The sequence below is a fragment of the Strigops habroptila genome, chromosome 4, assembly GCF_004027225.2.
Source record: "Strigops habroptila isolate Jane chromosome 4, bStrHab1.2.pri, whole genome shotgun sequence".
NCBI classification, from domain to species: domain Eukaryota; kingdom Metazoa; phylum Chordata; class Aves; order Psittaciformes; family Psittacidae; genus Strigops; species Strigops habroptila.
In genome coordinates, this window is record NC_046358.1 from 52,669,538 (window position 1) to 52,690,295 (window position 20,758).

Here is a 20,758-nt window from a genome sequence, read left to right on the forward strand (position 1 = left end):
CAGGCAATTTTTGCTGACTGGTGCAGGACCAGGGCCCTGTTGCTTCCTGCAGATTTAACTGGAGGTGACTTGGCCAACACTGAGCAGATAAGAAGAACAAAAAAAGGTTGTAGTTGGCATTTCTGTACCACTAACTCCAGAGAAGTTGGAGCAAAGAGCTCTTGCAGGACCTTGGTTCCCAGACAGGCAACAGTTTTGTTTGAAATGTAGGTGATACTAAATTTGTGACATCATATTCAGTGGTGAAAACAAATGAGAGCATGGTTTCTCCCTTGCCCCAGCAGCATCTTGGCTAGCCTTTTGTAAAAAGCTTGCAAAGTTTGTTAGGAAAAACTACACCTTGTTTGCTCAGAGCAGCATGTAACTCTTGTCACTCATGATTTTATTTAGCTTTTATGAAAGGAAAAATATTACCTGCCTCAGATGAAAGGGCTAATATTATTTCTTTAAACAGTCCAAAGCAAATATACAAACAGTGAATGGTCTGTTGGCTAAGTGTGCTTCAGTAGATTTACACAGCATCTCTGGCTTTTCAAAATAAGTGTGCTTAAAAGCTATTGATACTACAGCTGCCTGAGCCACGCTGAGTGGGAAATTTGCCTGATTGGTTCTTGCACTTTTAATTGGAAAAAGATATTTGTGTTTTCGATAGTTGCATCATTTAAATTCCCCATTTTGTTGCTTATTAACTGCTTATGAATCAAATGCTTTATAACTCAACAACTCGTCGGTAACACAGAGTTAACAGATTGTTAAACCACCCTCATGAGGATGTGGTCCCGTTCCCAATAGCTGAGTTGTTGCGCTGAGACTTCCAGGTGTTTCTTGGTGGTTGCTCTGAGTACACTGTGTGACACTGTGGTAGCCTCGCTCTGTTTAAAGGTTGCGTGTATTGCTCTGGGAAGTGTCTGTAGGAAGAATGGTGCTTCACAGAAGGGAGCAAATAGAAGAATTCCCTTGTTGAAAGCTGGTGACTTCAGATCCGTGCTTTTTTAGAAAATTTGAAAAGCTTTCGAATTTGAAGCCGTTTAACTCCCAGCATTTAGGTAAATGACCTACACCACAATGATAGGTTATCTCCTTTCAGTGAGAGAAGCCAAAGGTTTGGGAGAATGAAGATGAGAAAGTGAATGGAAGCGAGTGCTGCTGCTGAGGTGTTCTTATGACCAATTCTTTATAAATATTAAAAATCAGTAGAAGAAAATGAGTCAGATTTTCAAAACAGCAGTTTTTCAGGCATCTGTATGTGAGGGGAGCCATAAAATACAAGCAGAATATGAGGAAGATCTGTAGAACTTATACGGGAAAACAAACAATTTCAGAGGGCTGCATGTTGTTCATCTTCACTCTTCCCTGCAGCTTCCGTTGTGCTTGTTAAAGTGCCATGAGATTCTTAAAGGCAGAACTCATCTGTAGCAGTTAATTAACAGAAAGGCAGAGGGCTGTGATTAGAATTTGCAGTAGTCTATTCTGGAGAAGATAATTATGAGTAGAGCAGACTTAGTATTAAGTCGTATTAAACTTGTTTTGTTCAGAGATTTAACACTCCATATCTTTTTCTGGAAAAACTTAAATGAATGCCTCAGGCAAATGCTCCTGGTTGGAAAGGCAGATGGCTGTGCCAAATGAAGTCCAAAGGATGGCCAGTGAGGTTTATATCCCAGAAGTGATGATGTGAAATTATCTCATCGGAGATTAGAGCACTTTCTCCTACCACACAGAGAGAAGGGGTAATTTTCACTGATGACCTTGATGAGATTGAGAAGCCTTTAGGACTGACTGATTCTCTCCTTCAGTCTTGCTGTGTTCAGGTAGATAATCTTACCTTTCAGCAGAAGATTAATAGCCCTCGGGATCATTCCCAACCTGCCTTTCCATGGTTCTTGCCTCATCAGTTGTTGCCAGTCGAACAAAATTACCCTCTGTCTCTCTCCCAGTGCTGGAGCACTCAGGAGCCCCTGTACTACACCAATTTAAATTTTTGCTGTCTTTCTCTCTCTCCCCCCCCAGCTTCCTCAAAGTGTTGATGGATACAAGACTTGTGCTATGTCTGGAAAGATACGTCAGGTTAGTTGAGTACCTACATATTTTACCTATGACCCATGGAAAGCAAACTTTTTCAGAGTGGGAGTAGCAAAGGTTTATGTTTCACAGACATGAAAAATGAGTCCTGTTACTGTGTGGCTCTCTAGGGAAGGGAAGATCTGGAGGTATGACACTTTGGTTTTAATACTTTCCTACCTAAAAATTTCCAGAGCATTTATCTACAAATGTGTACCCACAAGTGTCAGCACCACTGTCAGGCTGCAAACTCTGCTGTCAAGTTCCTGCTTTGAAGAACAAAACAGAACCCCCTCAAAAAAAACTAGAGAAGAAGAGTCACCTCTGAGTTAGCAGCTGGGAAGCAGGAATAAAGTTGTGGCTTCTTCTGGAGCCGCTTGATGTTCCTGGAGCTACTCCAGCAAAGGGCCCAGAAAACATGGGACACCGCCCTCTCACTTGGATCTTGAGGCTGCTGAAAAGAGGAGGACTCATTTAACAAGGAATTACGAGGGAGTAATGCAATTGAAAGCCAGCTCTCGTAGCCTTCATCGTGAGTGCTATCACACTTGCTCTGTGCCAGTGCAACAGGTTCTGTAGCAGCTGCACATGGCAAAGTGCTGTCTTGCAAAACGCGTGATCAGCTTGACCCACTTTTGAGCAGGGTCAGACCTGTACTCGATCCTCAGGCGCTGATTATCCATCTGGAGGGCTTTGTCTCTATGAGAGGCTATATGTGAGAAATCTCCTGTGGGCTTAAAAAACCCTGCTGTATTGCCTTATCTCATGAGATAAAGAGGCCTCTTTCCCTGTGGTGTTGATAGGTCCCAGGTTGTCTCTGTCCTTCAGAAGTCCTTCCACCTCAGGGTCTGTGTAGACTTCTGATGTCCCACAGAAAACTTCTGGCCTCTCTGCCTCAGTGCTCCTGCAGGCCAACTCCGACAGTTCAGACATTTTCTGGGTCAGTTTTCGCTTGTGCTGCCTCCTTCCAGGTTGAACAGAGTAGCACCTGTGCACATTGCTGTCCTGTTTGCATTGCTCTTCATGCCTGACTGCTAGTAGTTTTGCTGTGCTATATTGCTCTTTTCTGTGGTGGGAGGCCCAAGCTGCTGTTCTTAAATGGTAGGATACACTGCCAGCTTTTGGGAGATGGTGTAAGTGTCCTGCTGCCTGTGAAAACCCTAAGCAGCAGTTGTGCTCGTGACAGAGTGATGGTTTTCTGAAACCCTGCAACCCTAAACCCCTGAAGGTTCAGCTTCTGGTTGAAAACAAAACAGTTCTATAAAACCATCTGCAGATTCACAGGATGTGGAGACCCTGCATGGAGAGCAGCAGGGCAGGCTTCAGCAAGCACCCAGTGAAAACTGGCTGTAATCGAGTCAGTTCATGCTTTGTGCTTCTGCTCTTTTAGACTACAGGGCATTGGGTACGGTGAACAAGCACTTCTTACTAAACCAGAGAATCAGCTTTAATCTGCTCCCCTAAATTCTGGGCACCCTGGTTATCTCTTTATGTAACTAATTAATTTCGTACTAGGTTAAATTTCCTTGGCTGTTCCTGTACTGCTCACATTGTATCGGCAGTTACAGGCCAAGGTGACCACAGGCTCTGCAGTGTTAGGTATGAGGAGAGGGATGACCAGTGTTCCAGAAAGCTCCTGCTTAAATTGGAAATGACAGGGCAAGGAAGGGAGGCAGGGACACTCCTGTCTGTTTATCAAGCTGGGGCCTCAGAGGGAGGAAGTGCCCTTAAAACTGGCATAGCTGGCAGCTCAGTTTATATCCCCTTCATGGCTCTTGTGTGCCATGAAGCTCATATGCTTCTTATAAGCTTAGTTTCACTGCTTTGTGTCTCAGTGTGGCACCTCGGACCGCCCTGTGCCCTTCCCGGTGCTTTGTGTTTTCAGGTACTGCAGATGCTAACCAAGTCACTGCTTCTGTTGTCTTCTGGGGGGAGCCTCCAAAACGGGTTGTCAGAAGTGCTTGGGTGACTGAGTCTTCTTTGATCATCTTTACACCTCTGGGCTGTAGGGGAGGACATCCATGTTGCTTAACACTAGAATAACGCATATCTATACACCAAGAATAAACTGGCTTTCCTAATGTGCCTTGTGAAAGGATATAGCCTTTGAAGGCGAGGGAGGAGCAGATCTGAGTAAAAGTGAAAAACCAAAATAATCCTTCATTCACAGTTCAAGTGACCTCAACTGATGAACTCAACTGATGCCTGAGGAACTGTGAGTCAGAATTGTATCTTGTGTTTTCTTTCAAATTTTATCAAGGATGAGCACAACATTTTGACAGAAAAGAAAGCACAGGAATTTCAGCCTGGCTGCTATCAGGATGTACTGATCAGGAGGTACTGGAAAACCAGCCTGAGTCCAGATTTCTGAATAAAAGATTCTTACCTGCAATGGAAGAGCTTCTAGAGGGCTACCTAGTGAGTAATTAAAATAGGATCAAAACCAGAATGACATGGTAGTTGTTATTATTGGTGCATTTGAGCTAGGAAAACCTGACAGATTTAGTCATATTCTATCATAAATATCTTACTGTGCTCATGTTTACTGATTCATTATTAATATCAGGCTCTTATATGCTTAAGATTCTGGGTAAAGCCCCTAAGAATTGTTTGCTTTTTGAGTCAGCTTGTTTGATGGGGAGATTTGTTCTGCAAGAAGGAAGTATAATGCCTGTTGGCGAGCTAAGACGTATAGTGAATAAATACTGCATTTTCTTTATGAAGGGAAAACTGAAGCATCTGGTCATGAAATATATTCCATTAGCAAACTGGAACAAACTGGCTTTTCCAGCTGTCATCACTTACAGCCACGCGCTCTCAATCTTGTGCTGTGACTGAAGGGCAGAGCTAGCTATTCACCCTCAGTCCTCTTAGAAACAGGATTGCTTGAAGTTCCATCTCTTCTAGGAAGCTGGAAGACACTGACATCATTGGAGATGTTGGTTGGTGCAAGTGTGGCCGTGTTTGCCTCAGTTAGATGTTAGCCTCCATATTGGCCTCATCAGTGTAATTTATCATTTGGGTACACCAGGGTCTAAGTGATCTAGCTGGAATCAAGGTTTCAAGATTTTAGGCACTGAAGAGAAAAATACTGCAGATTTCTCAGACATTTGAGTAAATTAGGGTAAAACTAGTCCTTGCCGCCTTTGACCATTTCTTTGAAAGGTAGTTTTGTAAGGAACATAACGAAAGATCAGTTTTTGGTTTTGGACAGCCCTATGCCCAGCAAAAAAATAATCAGTCTCACCTCCCCCAAACGCCTAGAGCCTCCAAGGGATTATGTTCCCGGGGAACATTTTGGCTTCTCCTGCTGGGTGCCACAAATCCCCTTATCTTAATGTTGCCAAGTCTGACCTGAGAGGAGACAGTGAGGACCAGGCCTATTGGAGTCTGAAAACAATGATAGTTTCTAAAATATAGACATAATATCTAGAGCTACAGAGAAAATAACTATATACAGGCTATGAAAATACATAGTTTCCTGCTGATTGATTGAAATGTAGTTATTCTTCCTGTACAGGCAGGAGTTTTTAAGAAAAGTAATGTGTTGCAATTTATTTTCACAGCAACAAATGCACTGTTAATTTTAGTTAAGAACCCAATACAATCTCCCCTCCGTGTTTCTGTTTGAGGCTATACCCTATACTGCGTGCTTTTGCAGCCTAATAGAGAGCATTGACAGGAGCTCCTCGTCTGGAGCTCCTCGTCTGATCTGCTGATTCCCCATAGATAAGTTTGCTTATTTACCTTCTGCTGCAGACCCAGCCCTCGCCACCTCTCACTGATTTCACAGTTTGCCTTTCTTTTCTCAGGGGCAGTGCACATATCAATTCGCTGCGGGTGGACACCATGGAGGTAGACAGGCTCCCTCCGTCCAAATGCTCCCTCCTCTCAGCCCCGTGGGGGGCAAATTCGTGTTAGCTGCAACACCCACAAAGTTACCCACAAAAAGCCAGTCTCCTCTGCCCCCCCCCCCCTTAATCTTCCTCGTTCAGACCACCAAGGAGGGGTAACGCAGGAGAGAAAGCACCTCTGTGCGGGGTGTTTTGGGGGTGCAGAGACGGCGGATGGTGGGCGGTTGCATCTGAGCATCCCTGCTCTGCAAACAGTGCTTGAATAAACACCTTTCAGCGGGTGTTATTCGGAGGGCCGGGCCGGGCAGCGCTTCCCCCGCCCGCCGCCTCCGCCCCCCGCGGAGGGCGATTAGGGGCGGCCCTCGCCCCCTCTATAAAGCGCGTGCCGGTGCCGTTTCTGCCGTGCCGGTCGCGGTGCCCTCCCGGCCCGTCCCGGCCATGCACCCCGCGCCCCGCCGCGGCGGCTCGCTGGAGGCAGCGCAGGGCGCGCGGGAGGCCGCCGGCCAGGTGAGTTTGGGGGATGAGGGGAGCTCTCCGGCCCCGGTTAACTGGTCATTGCCCTGAGATGCTGCTCCTCCGGCACCGGGGGAGTGCTCAGTGCTCCTAGGGTTGGGATGGGGCTGATGATGCTGCCGTTTCTGGACAGATCGGGGAAAGAAAGTAGTAAAATTCAAATGCAAGTAGATGAAATTAAGGTAGAACAAAAGTAACTTCTGGTGCATCATTGCTTAGGAGACAGAGAGTGTGATACAGCCCAGAAAAATCCACTCTGGGATTATTTTGTGTTACAGTGGGAATATATGTAGTCCATCAGAAAAAATCAGATAAAATTAGATCTTATGTGCTGGCTGCAGTTACTGATACCGTGCAGTTCACAAAGTCAGTAAAAGTCCTCGTGAAAACAAGAACACTGACTGTAATGGATTGAAGTTTCACAAGAGATTGTTTTGCCATATCCCTCAGATCTTTGGAAGCCAAATGAACTGTTCAGCACAGCTTTAGGTTTGGTGTCTGAGAACGAAATCTAAGGAGGATCTTTGGAATGGCTGAAAAATTTCCCTGTAACGTGACATCTAGACATTGTCACTCATAAGATCATGTCTTCATCCTTCCCTACTAAGAAGTGTGTCAGAAGGACAGTGAGAAAGTAAACAGCTACTTAGAGAGGGAGGAGGGTACAAAATGCCTGTTGAGACTTTTTATCAAGTACAATTAATGGCAATCTGTATCAAATACATTTTTAAAAATATTTTTTGGTATTCAATTTGTAGCTCTAACATGTATTTTCCTTCAAACAAGTATGTTTAGATAACTTTAGGTCTTGGCTATCCATTAATATAAAGAATTAAAGCACAAAATATGCACCCTCAAATATCTATCTAACAGAATATTCTCTGGGGAGGGGGAGAAAGGGAAGTTAATTGCTATGAGCTCTGAAAGGAGCAATCTTTAACCAGAAGACACCTAGGTATCTAACTAAATAAGGGATCTAGAGTATACCTGTGTTTGTGTACTTTCATTAAGACTTGAGTCAGGTTGATGACAAATCAGTTAATGATTTGCATCATTAATAACAAGCATCAATGCAATATTAATTCGCCCTTCACCCTCCAAAAAGCTCAAATGTGTTACTGTGCAGAGGAAAAGTGTCAGAATTGATTGGAGCTGAGTTACTGATCCAGAATAAAATGAAAGTGAAGGTGCAGCTGTTGGAGGAGAGGAATTGTTTTTGTATTACCATTTTCTCTTGTCTTGCACCACAACAAATGGTTGCTGTGTTAATGCAGACTTGTTTTCAGTTTATTTTTTAATTGGAAGCGAAAGCTTAGTGTTGGTCTAGGGTTGAAGATCCAAGTGGTGTGCATTTGGTGTGGTAGGCATCTGAATTTCTCTTCTCTTTTTCAAATTCCTAAGTTACGGATCATTTTTAGAACTTAATTTAAGAATGCACTGCTGTTTTATTTTCTTTATTGGTCTCTTAAACACATTCAAAAAAGCTTTCACCTGATCCTAAACATGGCATTAGTTGAACTAGCAAAATACAAAGTAAGAACATTAGTCTTCAATGCATGTAGTTTGTTCTGGCCGTGCACCTTATGACATTGCATGGCAACTATGCCAAATCTCATAAGCTGATCTTGTCCTAAGTCAATGATCCTGAATGTGGAATCAAGCCAACATGCTGCGTATAAGTGATATATATAAAATAGCCAAACAGGGTACCATCTAACTCTATTTGTAATGGAGGCTTCTTTGCATTCAGCTTCTTCTACAGCAGTAACGTCTTAATAGGATTTGGCTCACACAACTGGTGATCTCTGCGCTTGAGAAAGCAACCAATAACCTATATGCAACAGTGGAGTTACTAGCTTTTTCTTTTCTGCTTGGAGCACCCTTGCTCAGTGTCAGTACCTGGCTCTTGTGATCCTGGTCTGACACTCGCTGAGCGAGCTGTGAGACCTGCAGGCTGCTCAGCAGAACCTGGATTGGGCTCTGTCACCTACTTTCAGCAGAGAATTTGGTGTCTGGGCTCAATCTGATAGAGATCAGTGGCTTTGCTGGATCAGAAACAGTGCGATGGACTGACACAGTCGTCCAGGCTCATCACATAGTGACAACTCGTTGTAGGTGGGGACCCAGTCAGAAATGCAGATATTTTGATTAGCATCAGTGGGCTTGGAGCAAGACCTCTGCCATAGGATATCACCTTGGCACCCCAAGAGCTCACATCTAGTAACCTGCTTGAAACCTTTCTTAGAGCAGCATCAAGTATCTGCCTCGTAAATCACTCAACTTAAAATGAAATTAATTTGTTTTGTTAGGCAGATTACCTTCTTCTTGGAACATTCTGCTAAAAGATAGGTAAAATCTGTTTTTTATTTTTAAACTTAGCTATTATAGATAGAAATACTCGGTTGTTCAGCATTATCCATTTTAAAGAGGTTAAATGTGGAGAGCCTGTAGAAGGGAATCAATGGAATTGCTGCATTTTGATTGCATTTTTTTTTTGCTCTTTCCATTTTCTGCAAATGTCACCAGATAATCACATCCTTAAAAGTTGTGTCAAATCAAAAAATAATTCCAAATAGCAATAATGTGCCTTCATTGTTCTTCTCCTCTTTCTTACTGACTCCTTCAGAAACTTCACCTTTTTTGCAAGGTTTGAATACTTAAGAGACACAGCCTCCGCTTCTAAGCTTTGTATTTTTTCTTTACTTTGCATTTTTCATGTCTTAATTGTTTCAATATTACTTCTATTAGTGGCCTGGCTGCAAGTAGCTAAGAATGTGATCTGTGGTATCCACTGATTTCAACACAGCCAGGAGCGTGATCACTAGTAAGGTACAAAACCACAAAGTCCTATAGTGTTTGATGCCTGAAAATTTTAATGTGTGACTTGGGTGATTATGATAAGAGTTTGGCCTGTGAATTAGGGGCCCTGACAGATCAGCTGTGGCTGATCTTTAAAGCCAACAGATTCTGGTCAGCACAACACTGTAACTCCTTAGGTTTTGTCTCTTTTCTCTGTAAAACAGTGCTTTATGGTTACATAGTGGGAGAAAGGCAATGACTTTTCAGTTCTGATCCGCTAAATCCTGATCCAGCTTTTCCTGTCTATATTCAGCGGGTTTTGGATTTTTCCCTTTACTAATTTTCATTGAATTTGCTAACAAGTATTTTGTTCAACTTCTTATTTCTGCTGACATCTTACAGCTCCCCCCAATACCAATGCTACTTATAAGCTATACTTTGAAAACATTTTCTGCCTCCTAGAGAATGTCTAAAGATGTCTATAAAATCATTCAACTGAAGAAATATCAGTATTTCATCCTCAAATCACACATAATCCATGTGTGTCTAGTGTTATTGTGTAAATATTTGACTCGTACCTTTCCTTTTGTGGTTGATCAGTCAGAGCACAGTATTACCTGAAGACAAACTGAAATGTAAAACTTTACACTTTTTTGCGCTACAAGCCATTCAGAAAAATCTTTTTGTTTGTTTGCATTTAGTTAAATAAGTCAAATTACATGATGATTGAAGATAATAAAGAGAATGAAGACCATGCATCTGAAAGAGGAAGAACAGCCATCATTTTTTCCTTGAAGAATGAAGTTGGAGGACTTGTAAAAGCATTAAAACTCTTTCAGGTAGGTACCAGCTGCTCTGTATTTTTAAATTCTAAGGATAGTTTTGGAACACATTAGAATTAATTACATCCATTTATTAAGGATGTGATTCCTATCCTGGCTCCCACTGTGCATTCAAAATCGCCCATGGAGGCAAATGTATACCTGGGAAATTAGATGCTGGTTGGCTAAAATCCTTCACAAGACGTATCATCTGCACTAACTAAAGACAGAAAGTTTTGCCTTTTCCCCTCATGAAAAGAGGATTAGCACTCGTTGGTTCTACCGCATATAAAAGGCAGGTCTGAAGCTCCTGCTGATGGCAGGTAGATGCTTGGGGTGCTGACCCGTGCTGAGGTGAGGCCCGTGCCCTTGTCGCCCTGCCTAGCTAGACTGAGGGTGACAGAGGAACTGCAGTGGCACAACTGCACCCCTTCGATTGCTGGGCAGGTAGGTACGAGGAATATATGCAGTGCCACAGTGCTCTGTCATCTGGCCCTGCATGTCTTAGCCTGCAGTTTTCTCTGTGTTCCTGATATAAGGCATATGATTAAATAATTTTTCAAATAAAAGTAATTTACACCCTGAAAACTACTGCTTTTAAATCCCTTGCTTGCTTGTGAGATAATTATATGGTGACTTGATTGGCATTTTGGTGAATTTCCCCCGACCCAGTTGCTAATCAGCTTCCTATGGGAGCAATGAAAGAAAAAAGTCTATGAATTTAAACCTCCTTACTGTGTCTTTCTGTGCTTTCTGAATGTAAGTGAAATTGAAAGAATACAGGTTCTCTTTCACTTTCTTCTGTATGACAGGCTTTTTAAACTCAAACTATCCCCCCCCAACAAGCAAACTGCTGCCAAGAGATCCAATTAACTAAAATAGCTTCACGAAGGGGGTGAATAGTCCATAGCAGTAGAATATTATTTTGAAAACAAAAAATAACCCCAAAGTTTTTAGTCAGTTATTTTTAGTTTGTTAGAAAACATTACTTTTTGCAAAACAGGAGAAGCATGTCAATCTGGTACACATTGAGTCACGGAAGTCCAAGAGACGAAATTCTGAGTTTGAGATCTTTGTGGACTGTGACAGTAACAGGGAACAACTGAATGAGATCTTCCAGCTCCTGAAATCCCACGTCAATGTTGTCTCTATGAACCCAACAGAGCACTTCAATGTCCAGGAAGATGGTAAGTAGAAAAGGCAGTTCTGATGAAAACGCACTTCTCACTGTGTTAGTTTGAAATCTTTTTGTGGTGTCCATGGCTGTATTTGTGTAGCGTTTTCAATCCGTAGCTACCAGGTTTATGCTTCTGTGTTGTGAATGGGTGTAGTCTAGCTGATATGGGCAGGGCTGCATTGGCTGGTGTCACCTAGGAATATAGGCTGTTCCAGGCTGTATTCCTAGGTGACACCTAGGTGCAAATTATTGGCTGTGCTCCCGTCCCTTCGCAGTACAGCACAACTGGCATCAATGGGAGTCCCTGCACCCACACAAGCCTGCACGTAGGGACTGTACACCATGATCACAGAGGTGTACAGACTGACAGATCCCAGTTCAGTTCAGACACTTGTGAGAGTGGGAGATGGATTCTGCAGTTTCCTCGTTTAGCTCGTTTTATTTATTTTTTTTTAACCACTTATCATCATAACTGGTTACTTACATTAGTATGGAAGAGGTGCCTTTTAACTTTGGGATGCTTCACATCTTTACCTCTGCTTCTAGTTAAAGACATGCCTAAAGTTCAGGGCAGTTGGAAGTCAGCCCTGTGTAATTCTCAGCCACTGTGCTTGGCACAGGCTGGTAGGTAGGGGAAGGTGAAAAGTGGTGGTTTTGGATAAAAATGGCTTACTTTAGCCCTAAGTAAGGAAAATTTCAATCTAAACACTCTCTCTGTCCTTTATAAGAAAACTGAAGAGCATGGGGCAGAAAAATAGCGTATTAACTGCTCCACCAAAAGCTTGGCTAAAAACTCTTCAGCTTAAAAATATAAAAGTAGTCAGTAGCAAAACTGTAATGAAGTATCTCTCTAAGGCTGCAGGGCCTTCTGCTCTTCCTCTTCCCCCACAAACCCCTTGGCAAAGCCAGGTGCTTCTTAGGTACATCACCACAGAGCAATGTTTATTTCCCCTGATCAGTCAAGCAGGATGGGAGGACTCAAACTGCTCCCACTCTGTCCAGGGACCACATGCAAATCACTTCTCTGTTTCTTTGCGCACTTTGTATACGAGAAGATTCACAGCAGTGTGCACAAGGAGGCCTTGTCTCAGTAGAAGCCTCTAGATGCTACTCTAACAGTAATAACAGTTAAGGGCCACAGAAAACCCATATTAACTGTTTCCTTTCCCTGGACGCTTTGGAGCTGGCTGTGCTCTGTAGGCAGACTGTGGCAGTGACAGAGGAGGAAGTGTGAGCTGTAGGCTGGTGCCAGATAGGCAGTAGACTCCCTTGTCTTACTCATGTGCTTTTAATTTATAGATTTAGCCTGTAACCGCCATAGCCATACTTGAAAGTAGTATTTCCTCCCGCATTATGCTTGGCGTTATTAATAACTTTGTGGATTCTATGCATTCCCTAGACATGGAGAATGTTCCCTGGTTTCCGAAGAAGATCTCAGATTTGGATAAGTGTGCAAACCGAGTGTTGATGTATGGGTCCGATTTGGATGCTGATCATCCGGTGAGTATTTTTAGCTCCCTAAACCCAATCCATAGCAAAAATGTACTTTGTGGAGCTTACTTTTAAAAATAGCAGCTTTTCCTCTCCCTCTCCTTCCACTCAAAGGCGCCTCTGTGGGTCTGAGCACCTTCTCTTGGGGGTTTCATGCTTTTTCCTAGGCTGTCACTGAATTCAGCTCCCATGCCTTTCTGCAAGGCTCACATGTGTGAGGTCTGGAGGGCTTCAAGTCTGTGCCCAGAGTGGTCGCATACAAATTAATAAATAAATACATTTAAAAAGCTGTTGTGAGGCATGCTCAGTTCCTCCTCTTGCTTTCTTCCTCACTATAATTGGAGCAAACAAACTGGGACTTGGGCAGTGCAAATTTGTTCTGTAATTTAGAATTATCAAGTAAGTAACAAAGTTTATAAAAATAGTGATATGACTAAAATGAATTACTGTCTACTAAGTATATAGTTGTATGCATAAAACCACTAGTTCTTAATTTGAGTTGGAGTATTTGCTTAGTTCACAGTTACTAAACATTTCAGATTACAGCTATGAGGTTTCTGCCCCGTCCTCTTACACATTTTACTTTCATATTTCTCAACTGAAGAATTTTCAAGTGTCTTGTTTTAACTTTATTTATTTACTACAGCTTGGAAACTCATTTAACTTTGTTTTTCTCCTTCCCTTCACCAGGGTTTCAAAGACAATGTCTATCGCAAGAGGCGAAAGTATTTTGCAGACCTGGCTATGAACTACAAACAGTAAGCTTGACTTCTTCCACAATTAGCCTTCTGGGTGCCTTGAAATAATAGCAGAGTGGACTGTTGGGAGCTCACCTTTCCTGGGCTCAGATCTCGCTGAGACATGCTTGGCTTGGGAATTGGAGTCAAGGGGGTGAAATGAAGTGAGATGTAAGACAAGATTAAAAGGTAGACCTGGGCCATCTTACAGCTCCCCAGGTCTGATCAGTCTGAGGCTACAGCTGCTCGACCATTGTGACATCTGCAGCAGTGCTGATACTCAGATGGGCAGCAATGCCAATGAGGACTTCCTGCAGCGTGGTACATTTGGATTCTGTGGTCCCTCCCCACTTCTCTGGAAATGGGTGCAACAAAGGAAGAGGGTGGACAAGTCATGATGCACAGCTGCCTGTGCCAGGACATACTGACTTGACTAGGGCAGATTGTTGTTCTTTGCAAAAGTGAGGGAGGGGAGGCAAAACGCTATATATAGCCCATTGACCACTGAGTGTAAACTCTCTGGAAAATGCTAATACTTTAATTTTCTTTCCTGGTTCAAACTAGTGTATGTGATGTGCAGATAAGTTTTCTGGGAAAAAAAACTTAAAGAACTTCTGTCTTTAGAGATGTTGCTTGGGGGAGGGAGTTCTTAAAGCAGTAAGAGTTTCATAGCCCAGTGCTATAAATTCTTTCTAAACATGATTTTCATGTTGTGTTGCCTGCTTGAATTAAGATGCCAAGTTGCTCAATTGGAAATGACCTAGAAATGGTGTGTATCTAGAGCTCTACTGCACTGTGTATTAATGCAACTGGTTACCACAGCACAGAGCTGGTTACGGTCAATATATTGTTAACAGAGATTCACTTGGGCAAGCGTTTATCGTGCTGGTTACCTGGCTGGCAGTGGAAGCTCAGTGTAACACTCCCATGGCTTTCAGTGAGCTTTAGGTCACACCCTTGCTCTAATCCACTTTAATCAAGATCCCGTGGGCTAAATAGGAGAGGTGGACTACAATTACTATGTTCAGACAAACACTTATCTCCTCTGCATAGTAGGACTTTTACATAATGTGTATATGTAGCTGCTTCCAAGCAATGTGTTGATAATTTAGGGAATTCTCTTTCTAAAACAAATCAAAAAGGTAGTGGAAAGTAATTGCAGCCAGAGAAGTCCAACAGAGAAAAGGATATGTTCTCAGCTCCTGAAGCTGTAAAGGCCATGCAGGTATTTTAAAGGTTACTCTTAGCATTAAACACCTAAGAAACTATTTACAGAACCAAAGTTTTCAGGCTCCATTGAGGCCAATGCAAAGATTCCTGTCAGTTGGTTTAGGTGGGAAACAAAGCAAGCCCTTAGACTAAAAGCTTTCCAGGGAATAGACCAGATCTCACTGTGTATTTGACAGTGCCTAATGTACCCTGACCAGGTGCCACAGCTGTATAGATGTCAATAGTAGGTAAATGAGTCATCTGTTATCAGCCATTTAGCAAGGAATGTCCTTTCTTCCTATCCTCCTTGTAGTGGTGACCCAATTCCCAAGATTGAATTCACTGAGGAGGAGATCAAGACTTGGGGGACTGTGTACCGAGAGCTTAACAAGCTTTACCCAACTCATGCCTGCAGAGAGTACCTTAAAAACTTACCCTTGCTCACCAAATACTGTGGGTATAGGGAAGACAATATCCCCCAGCTGGAAGATGTGTCCCGCTTCCTGAAAGGTAACATGCTAATTTTCTTACACAAAAAAGAACTAAGGTCCATTGCAAATCACGCTGCTGTTTTGTGGGCACAAGAAAAAACCCTTAATCTCTTTTGCTTGTATTCATTCTGGTCCCTTAAGAAGCCTTTTGGCCACCTGTGTTTTAATGTATTGTGTCTTGAATATATACAAACGGTGACATTTGAGGGGCAATGCTACCTCTGAAGAGACTGTTACGGTTGGCTAAAAAGATACCCAGCTGTAGTGTGTTTGCTGTAGGTATGAAACTGTAGGAAATCCACTGACAGAGAGGTAGGGACATTTTTACTAAATGTTGGTCATTCCCAAGCTTAGGGCACATTTTTCTAATTGTGCCTAATTTTCCCAGATGCTTGTGAGCCAAGCAAGTGCTGTGGCTTTCACCTCAGTTGTAGCAGGAAATGTGACAACACTGCAATTCAACACTAATGTACAATTTCTCCGTTCCTTTTCAGAGCGCACAGGTTTCACCATCCGCCCCGTTGCTGGATATCTGTCACCCAGAGACTTCTTGGCAGGATTAGCATTCAGAGTTTTTCACTGCACTCAATATGTTAGACACAGCTCGGACCCTCTCTATACACCAGAGCCGTGAGTCATTTAAACTTGGGGGAGAATTTGAGAGTAAGTTTTGAATCTTGCTGCCCAGAGCCAAGCTACTTGAAAGCCATTCAAGAAACACCAGCAAGAAAACTTATTTTTAAGGTGCTGAAGACTCAGCCTTCACACTGAATGTAATGAAGTTTTAGCATGCTCAAGTGCCACCTTCATAAGTACAGGATTTTCAGAAGTACAGCATGTTAGTGGAGAGCTCTTACTGATGTCATTGTGCGCAGAGTTAAATATACACTCCTCATAAATGTGGAGCTCAGGTCTTAATTTTAGACAGTTTCATTTGAAAATTCGAGTTTATGTACAGATTATGCAGAGTTGGTTTGACCTGCTGGCAGCTAAGTACCATGTAGCTGCTCGCTCACTCCCTCTCGCCCCAGTGAAATGGGGAAGAGAATTGGAAAAAAGATAAAAACCTGTGGGTTGAGTTAGGAACAGTTTAATAACTGAAATAAAATGTAATAATAATAACAACAACAACAGTAATAATAATAGGAAATCAAGAGAGAGAGGAATAAAACCCAAAACAAGTGACACACAATAAAATTGCTCATCATCTGCTGACTGATGCCCAGCCCATCCCCAAACAGAGATCAGCCCCTTCCTGCCAGCTCCCCCAGCTCATATACTGGGCATGATGTGCTGTGGTATGGAATATCCCTTTGGCTACTTTGCATCAGCTGTCCTGGCTGTCCTCCCTCCCAACTTCACTGGCAGAGCTGAAAACTGAGAAGTCCTTGACTTAGGGTAAGCGCTACTTAGCAACAATTTAAACATTGGTGTCTTATCAGTGTTATTGTCAGACTAAAGCCAAAGCACAGCTCTGTACCAGCTACCAGGCAGAAAACGAATTCTGTTGCAGCTGAAACCAGGACACCGGCCCTGTTGCTTTCAATTAAACGTTTGACACTTTTCTATCTTTTGGATATTAAATAGTTTAACTGAAGACACTATATCTGTTCAATGGTGCTGCTTTTTCACACACCCATAAAGAAAGGTCATGAGAGTTCTTCTTTGTTTCTTTGTCCAGTGATACCTGCCATGAGCTCCTAGGCCATGTCCCTCTTTTGGCTGAACCCAGTTTTGCTCAGTTCTCCCAGGAAATTGGTCTTGCATCACTTGGGGCATCAGATGAGGCTGTCCAAAAACTGGCAACAGTGAGTATTTGAGTGCCTTGTGATCACATTGAAAGCTTTGTGCTTTACTAGGCTGACCCCACTCCATCAAATAAATTTTGAGCTTCATGTCAATGTTAGCCACACCAGCTGCTAGAACTATGGGTTTTAATGGTCCTTGGCTTTTAGAGCATACAAAAATTTTCCATGCCAGAAAAACAAACAAACAAACATTTTAAGGTTGCTATGATTGGCATTTTTATTCACTTGGCTGTCAAGTAAGTGTGCACTTCTGGTGGTAGATCACTTCTTATAGGTTGAAATTCTATGGTCAGTTTCTTCCAAACAAAATCTTCTTACTGCTGGGAACATAAAAAATTATTTTAAAAGTAATTTATTTCTTTAATGTGTAGAATGAATTGAAATGATACAGTGTTTCCATTGAATATGGTATGTACTAGCATTAGATACTTTTCAGTCAAGAAATTGAAATACTGTAAATTAATCTTTCTTCCTTATTTAGACGAAAAATAATTGATGCTGGTTATATATATATAAATGTTTGCTGTTTTTTTATTCTTCCCCCCCCCCCCCGTTGTAGCTAGTGGTAAAATTTCTCCTACCTTCAGTGGCAGCAGAACTAAGCCATCTATGAAAATAGTGTTCCTCCTCATATACCTGCAGAAATCCAGGCAAACTAAGCATCTTTATAGGCCACTAAGCAAATGAGAAAAAAACTGTGGTGGGCTGATGTTTTCACTCACTCAGAGATCCTTTTTATCCAGTGTTTCTTTTAAGCTGAAGCTGTCATGTCATGACCATATTTCTCAAAACAGATTTATATCTCAGTGTTCCTACTAACATTAACAGCTTCTAGCCTACCAGGGTGATCTGTAATATCATCTTATGAGATCTTTCTCATAAGAAACATGCAGTCCAGTGGTTCTTCAACTTTCTATATTCTGGCTTCTCTCTTTTTGAATATCTGAGAAGGATAACTGAGTGATGACTGTCTGATATTTGCAACTGTTTGGTACTACCTATAAATAGAAATGCCCCAGTCTAGTTCACCACAGCATCTCTGTTGAAAGCTGAACTGGTTTACTGCCTTCTCTGTTTCAGTGCTACTTCTTCACTGTAGAGTTTGGCTTGTGCAAGCAAGAGGGGCAGCTACGAGTTTATGGGGCTGGCTTGCTCTCTTCGATTAGTGAACTCAAGGTAAGAACATCTACTGCTTATTTACCTCTTCGATTATTATTGTCACTGTTTTCTCTGTTTTTATGAAGTATAATTCTAAAAATCATTCTTTTGTAAACTCCTAGATACCTACTAGACATTAAGAAAATTCTCTGTGGCAATAATTACTGGACAGTCTGCTTTTGGATTTATGCTGAGCAGCTTCCATGTCTGTTGCAGGAAGCGTTAGATGATTGGTATTTCTTAACGTAAGGTTCCAAGTAACTGTTTTCAGAATAAAGCTCTTCTGGTTTGAACAGATTCTGAAAATATTGCTCTTGTTTACAGATGAGCCTCATGTCTGAGGAATCTCTTTTTTGACCCAGATTAGCAGAATATGGCCTTTCAGAGTTACTAATTTTTTTTAAGCTTTAACCATTGTTCATCTGCAGATAAAAAGTTTAAGATGTGATGCACTAAATATGGTCTCAATCTTTTCCTATTCACTCTACTTCATGCCATCTTCCTCATGGATTCTTTGCGTGGTGGTGTTCCTCTGACACATGATAACACGATACCAGCACTCGCTCTCTGGTGGCGCCAAAGTCAAACCTTTTGATCCAAAGGTCACTTGCAAGCAAGAATGCCTCATAACAACTTTCCAGGAGGTTTACTTTGTTTCTGAAAGTTTTGAAGAAGCAAAGGAAAAGATGAGGTACTGATATTTTTCCCTTGTTTATAAAAGCAGGTTTTATTTCGTGCATTTCTCAGTAGCAGCACCAAACCCTTTTATTCTCATCACAGTTTTATGATTACTTTTCATGAGGTCGGAAAGCTGAGATTAGCATTTGCTTGGTCTTCCATGTACTGGGTGGGAAAGATGATGAACTATGTAACAATTACAACTATTTTTAAGAAAGTAAATAGTTTAGAAAAGTGATTATTGATCCTGACTGAATACAGAGGATGCATTTGTGTTTTGTTTATAATTCCCTCTCTTTTTTTACTTGAATAGAGAGTTTGCAAAAACCATCAAGCGCCCATTTGGTGTGAAGTACAATCCGTATACTCAAAGCGTGCAGATCCTGAAAGACACAAAAAGCATTGCCAGCGTGGTGAATGAGCTACGTCATGAGCTGGACATTGTCAGTGATGCCCTCAGCAAGATGGGCAAGCAGCTGGAAGTTTAACACCCCTGTCAGCAGTGTGGTGCATGGGGCAACTCTTTTATTTTCCCTATTGATTTCTTTTTAGGCATGTAATGTGTTGTATGCAGAACTCTCTCCTTTACAAATGGAAGAGTGAATGAACCATAAGGATAATAACTTTACCTTGTTTCTCTGTGTAGAGTCCCGTACAGAATGTATTCCTCCCTTCCCCTTGGACAAAAAAGGCCTGGAGTTGCCTTTGAGAAGTTGGTGGGGAGTAGAGAAATTGCTAGACTGGAGAAAAAGTGTGGTCTGCGGATCAGGGCTGGGATCAGATGCTGCAGAAGGTGGCTTATGAGGCAATAATGGAGTAATTCACCACAGAGAAATGTCAGTTTCTGGCTCTAGTACTAGGATACTAATTTTATAGCATTGCAGACTTTGTAGCATAGAAGCTATAGTAATCAGTGCTTCTAAGTCTGTGGTACTAAGTTTAAAACTTGAATGATTACGACGCAGGCATCAGAACACAAATAGCTGGAGGTTCACCATGATAAAATTGAGGGGTCAAATCTTGCTTTCAGAGGGATTGTTCTTGCCCCCAGAGAATTGCACATGTGCTGTTTGGCATGCTTCTAGTATAAGGTAGAGATACAGAGCTGTTGCATGAAATCCTAAGTCTGTTTATTTTGGCATATTTACTATTGGCTCAGATAGTCAGGATTTTTATTGCTGTCCTTGATATTGCACCTGAGGGAAGACCTTTCATTACAGAAATATCCTTTACCTTTTTCCTGATTGAATTAATTTAGCAAAAAATATAGCCATCAGATACCGACTTAGCACAAAGCCTAAAAACATTTCCAAATTACAATTTAATATTCAGAATAATTTCATTGATTCTAAAATAACACCAAAATTTAAAATGACAGCCAGAGTTCATAGCCTAGTCTGCCTTTTGTAAAAATAAGTATCTTCTTGATTGCCCAGTCACTTTATTGACCTGCAGAGTCAAAGATGTGTTCTGTTTCTTCTTTACTAGGCCTGAACACCTTCATTCCCTATCAAACACGTGATAACTGAAAAGCCCAAGCATTTCATAGGAATTGTGTGGCTATCAATGCAACAATCTACCTGGTAGTAGAAAGTATATTTAATTCCACAGAGCACTGTTTACAAGTGGTGGGAAGCAGTGTCCTACTGAATTGTTTGTATCGCATAGTAGCAAACTCCCCAGTTTTCAGGGCCCCATAGTTTCAAGCACCCTGCATAGCTGTACAAAGCTGTGCTTGCTGCTGTTTCTGCTGACCCCGTTGATGAAATGAGTATGTGTACAGGATATAATACCTTTGAATGGAAGAGCTGTGATGTGAAGGGTGTATTAAATAGCATGCTAAGCACTGATTCTTCATAGGCATATCAGGAAACCCAGAATTTGCAGCTGTGAAGGTCCCTGGAAAAGTGGGCTGAAATCTTAAATACACTGTAGATGCTAGTCCTGGATTTTGAGAACTT

At 41.9% G+C, this 20,758-nt stretch overlaps 1 protein-coding gene across 2 annotated transcripts; it reads left to right on the plus strand.

Annotated features, from left to right (window-relative positions):
• The first annotated feature begins 4,320 nt into the window (after positions 1 to 4,320).
• TPH1 (tryptophan hydroxylase 1) lies at positions 4,321 to 20,324 on the plus strand. Of its 2 annotated transcripts, none has more exons than XM_030484784.1 (11): positions 4,321 to 4,479; positions 9,929 to 10,066; positions 11,052 to 11,235; positions 12,625 to 12,725; positions 13,407 to 13,474; positions 14,976 to 15,172; positions 15,648 to 15,783; positions 16,835 to 16,961; positions 18,042 to 18,137; positions 18,677 to 18,810; positions 19,111 to 20,324. In XM_030484784.1, exons 1-11 carry the CDS (start codon positions 4,453 to 4,455, stop codon positions 19,283 to 19,285), a joined length of 1,383 nt encoding a protein of 460 aa, XP_030340644.1. In that variant the 5' UTR covers positions 4,321 to 4,452; the 3' UTR covers positions 19,286 to 20,324. The 2 variants fall into 2 exon arrangements, with proteins under 2 accessions (XP_030340644.1, XP_030340643.1); XM_030484783.1 differs by lacking the exon at positions 4,321 to 4,479 and adding an exon at positions 6,326 to 6,422.
• The last annotated feature ends 434 nt before the right edge of the window (positions 20,325 to 20,758 follow it).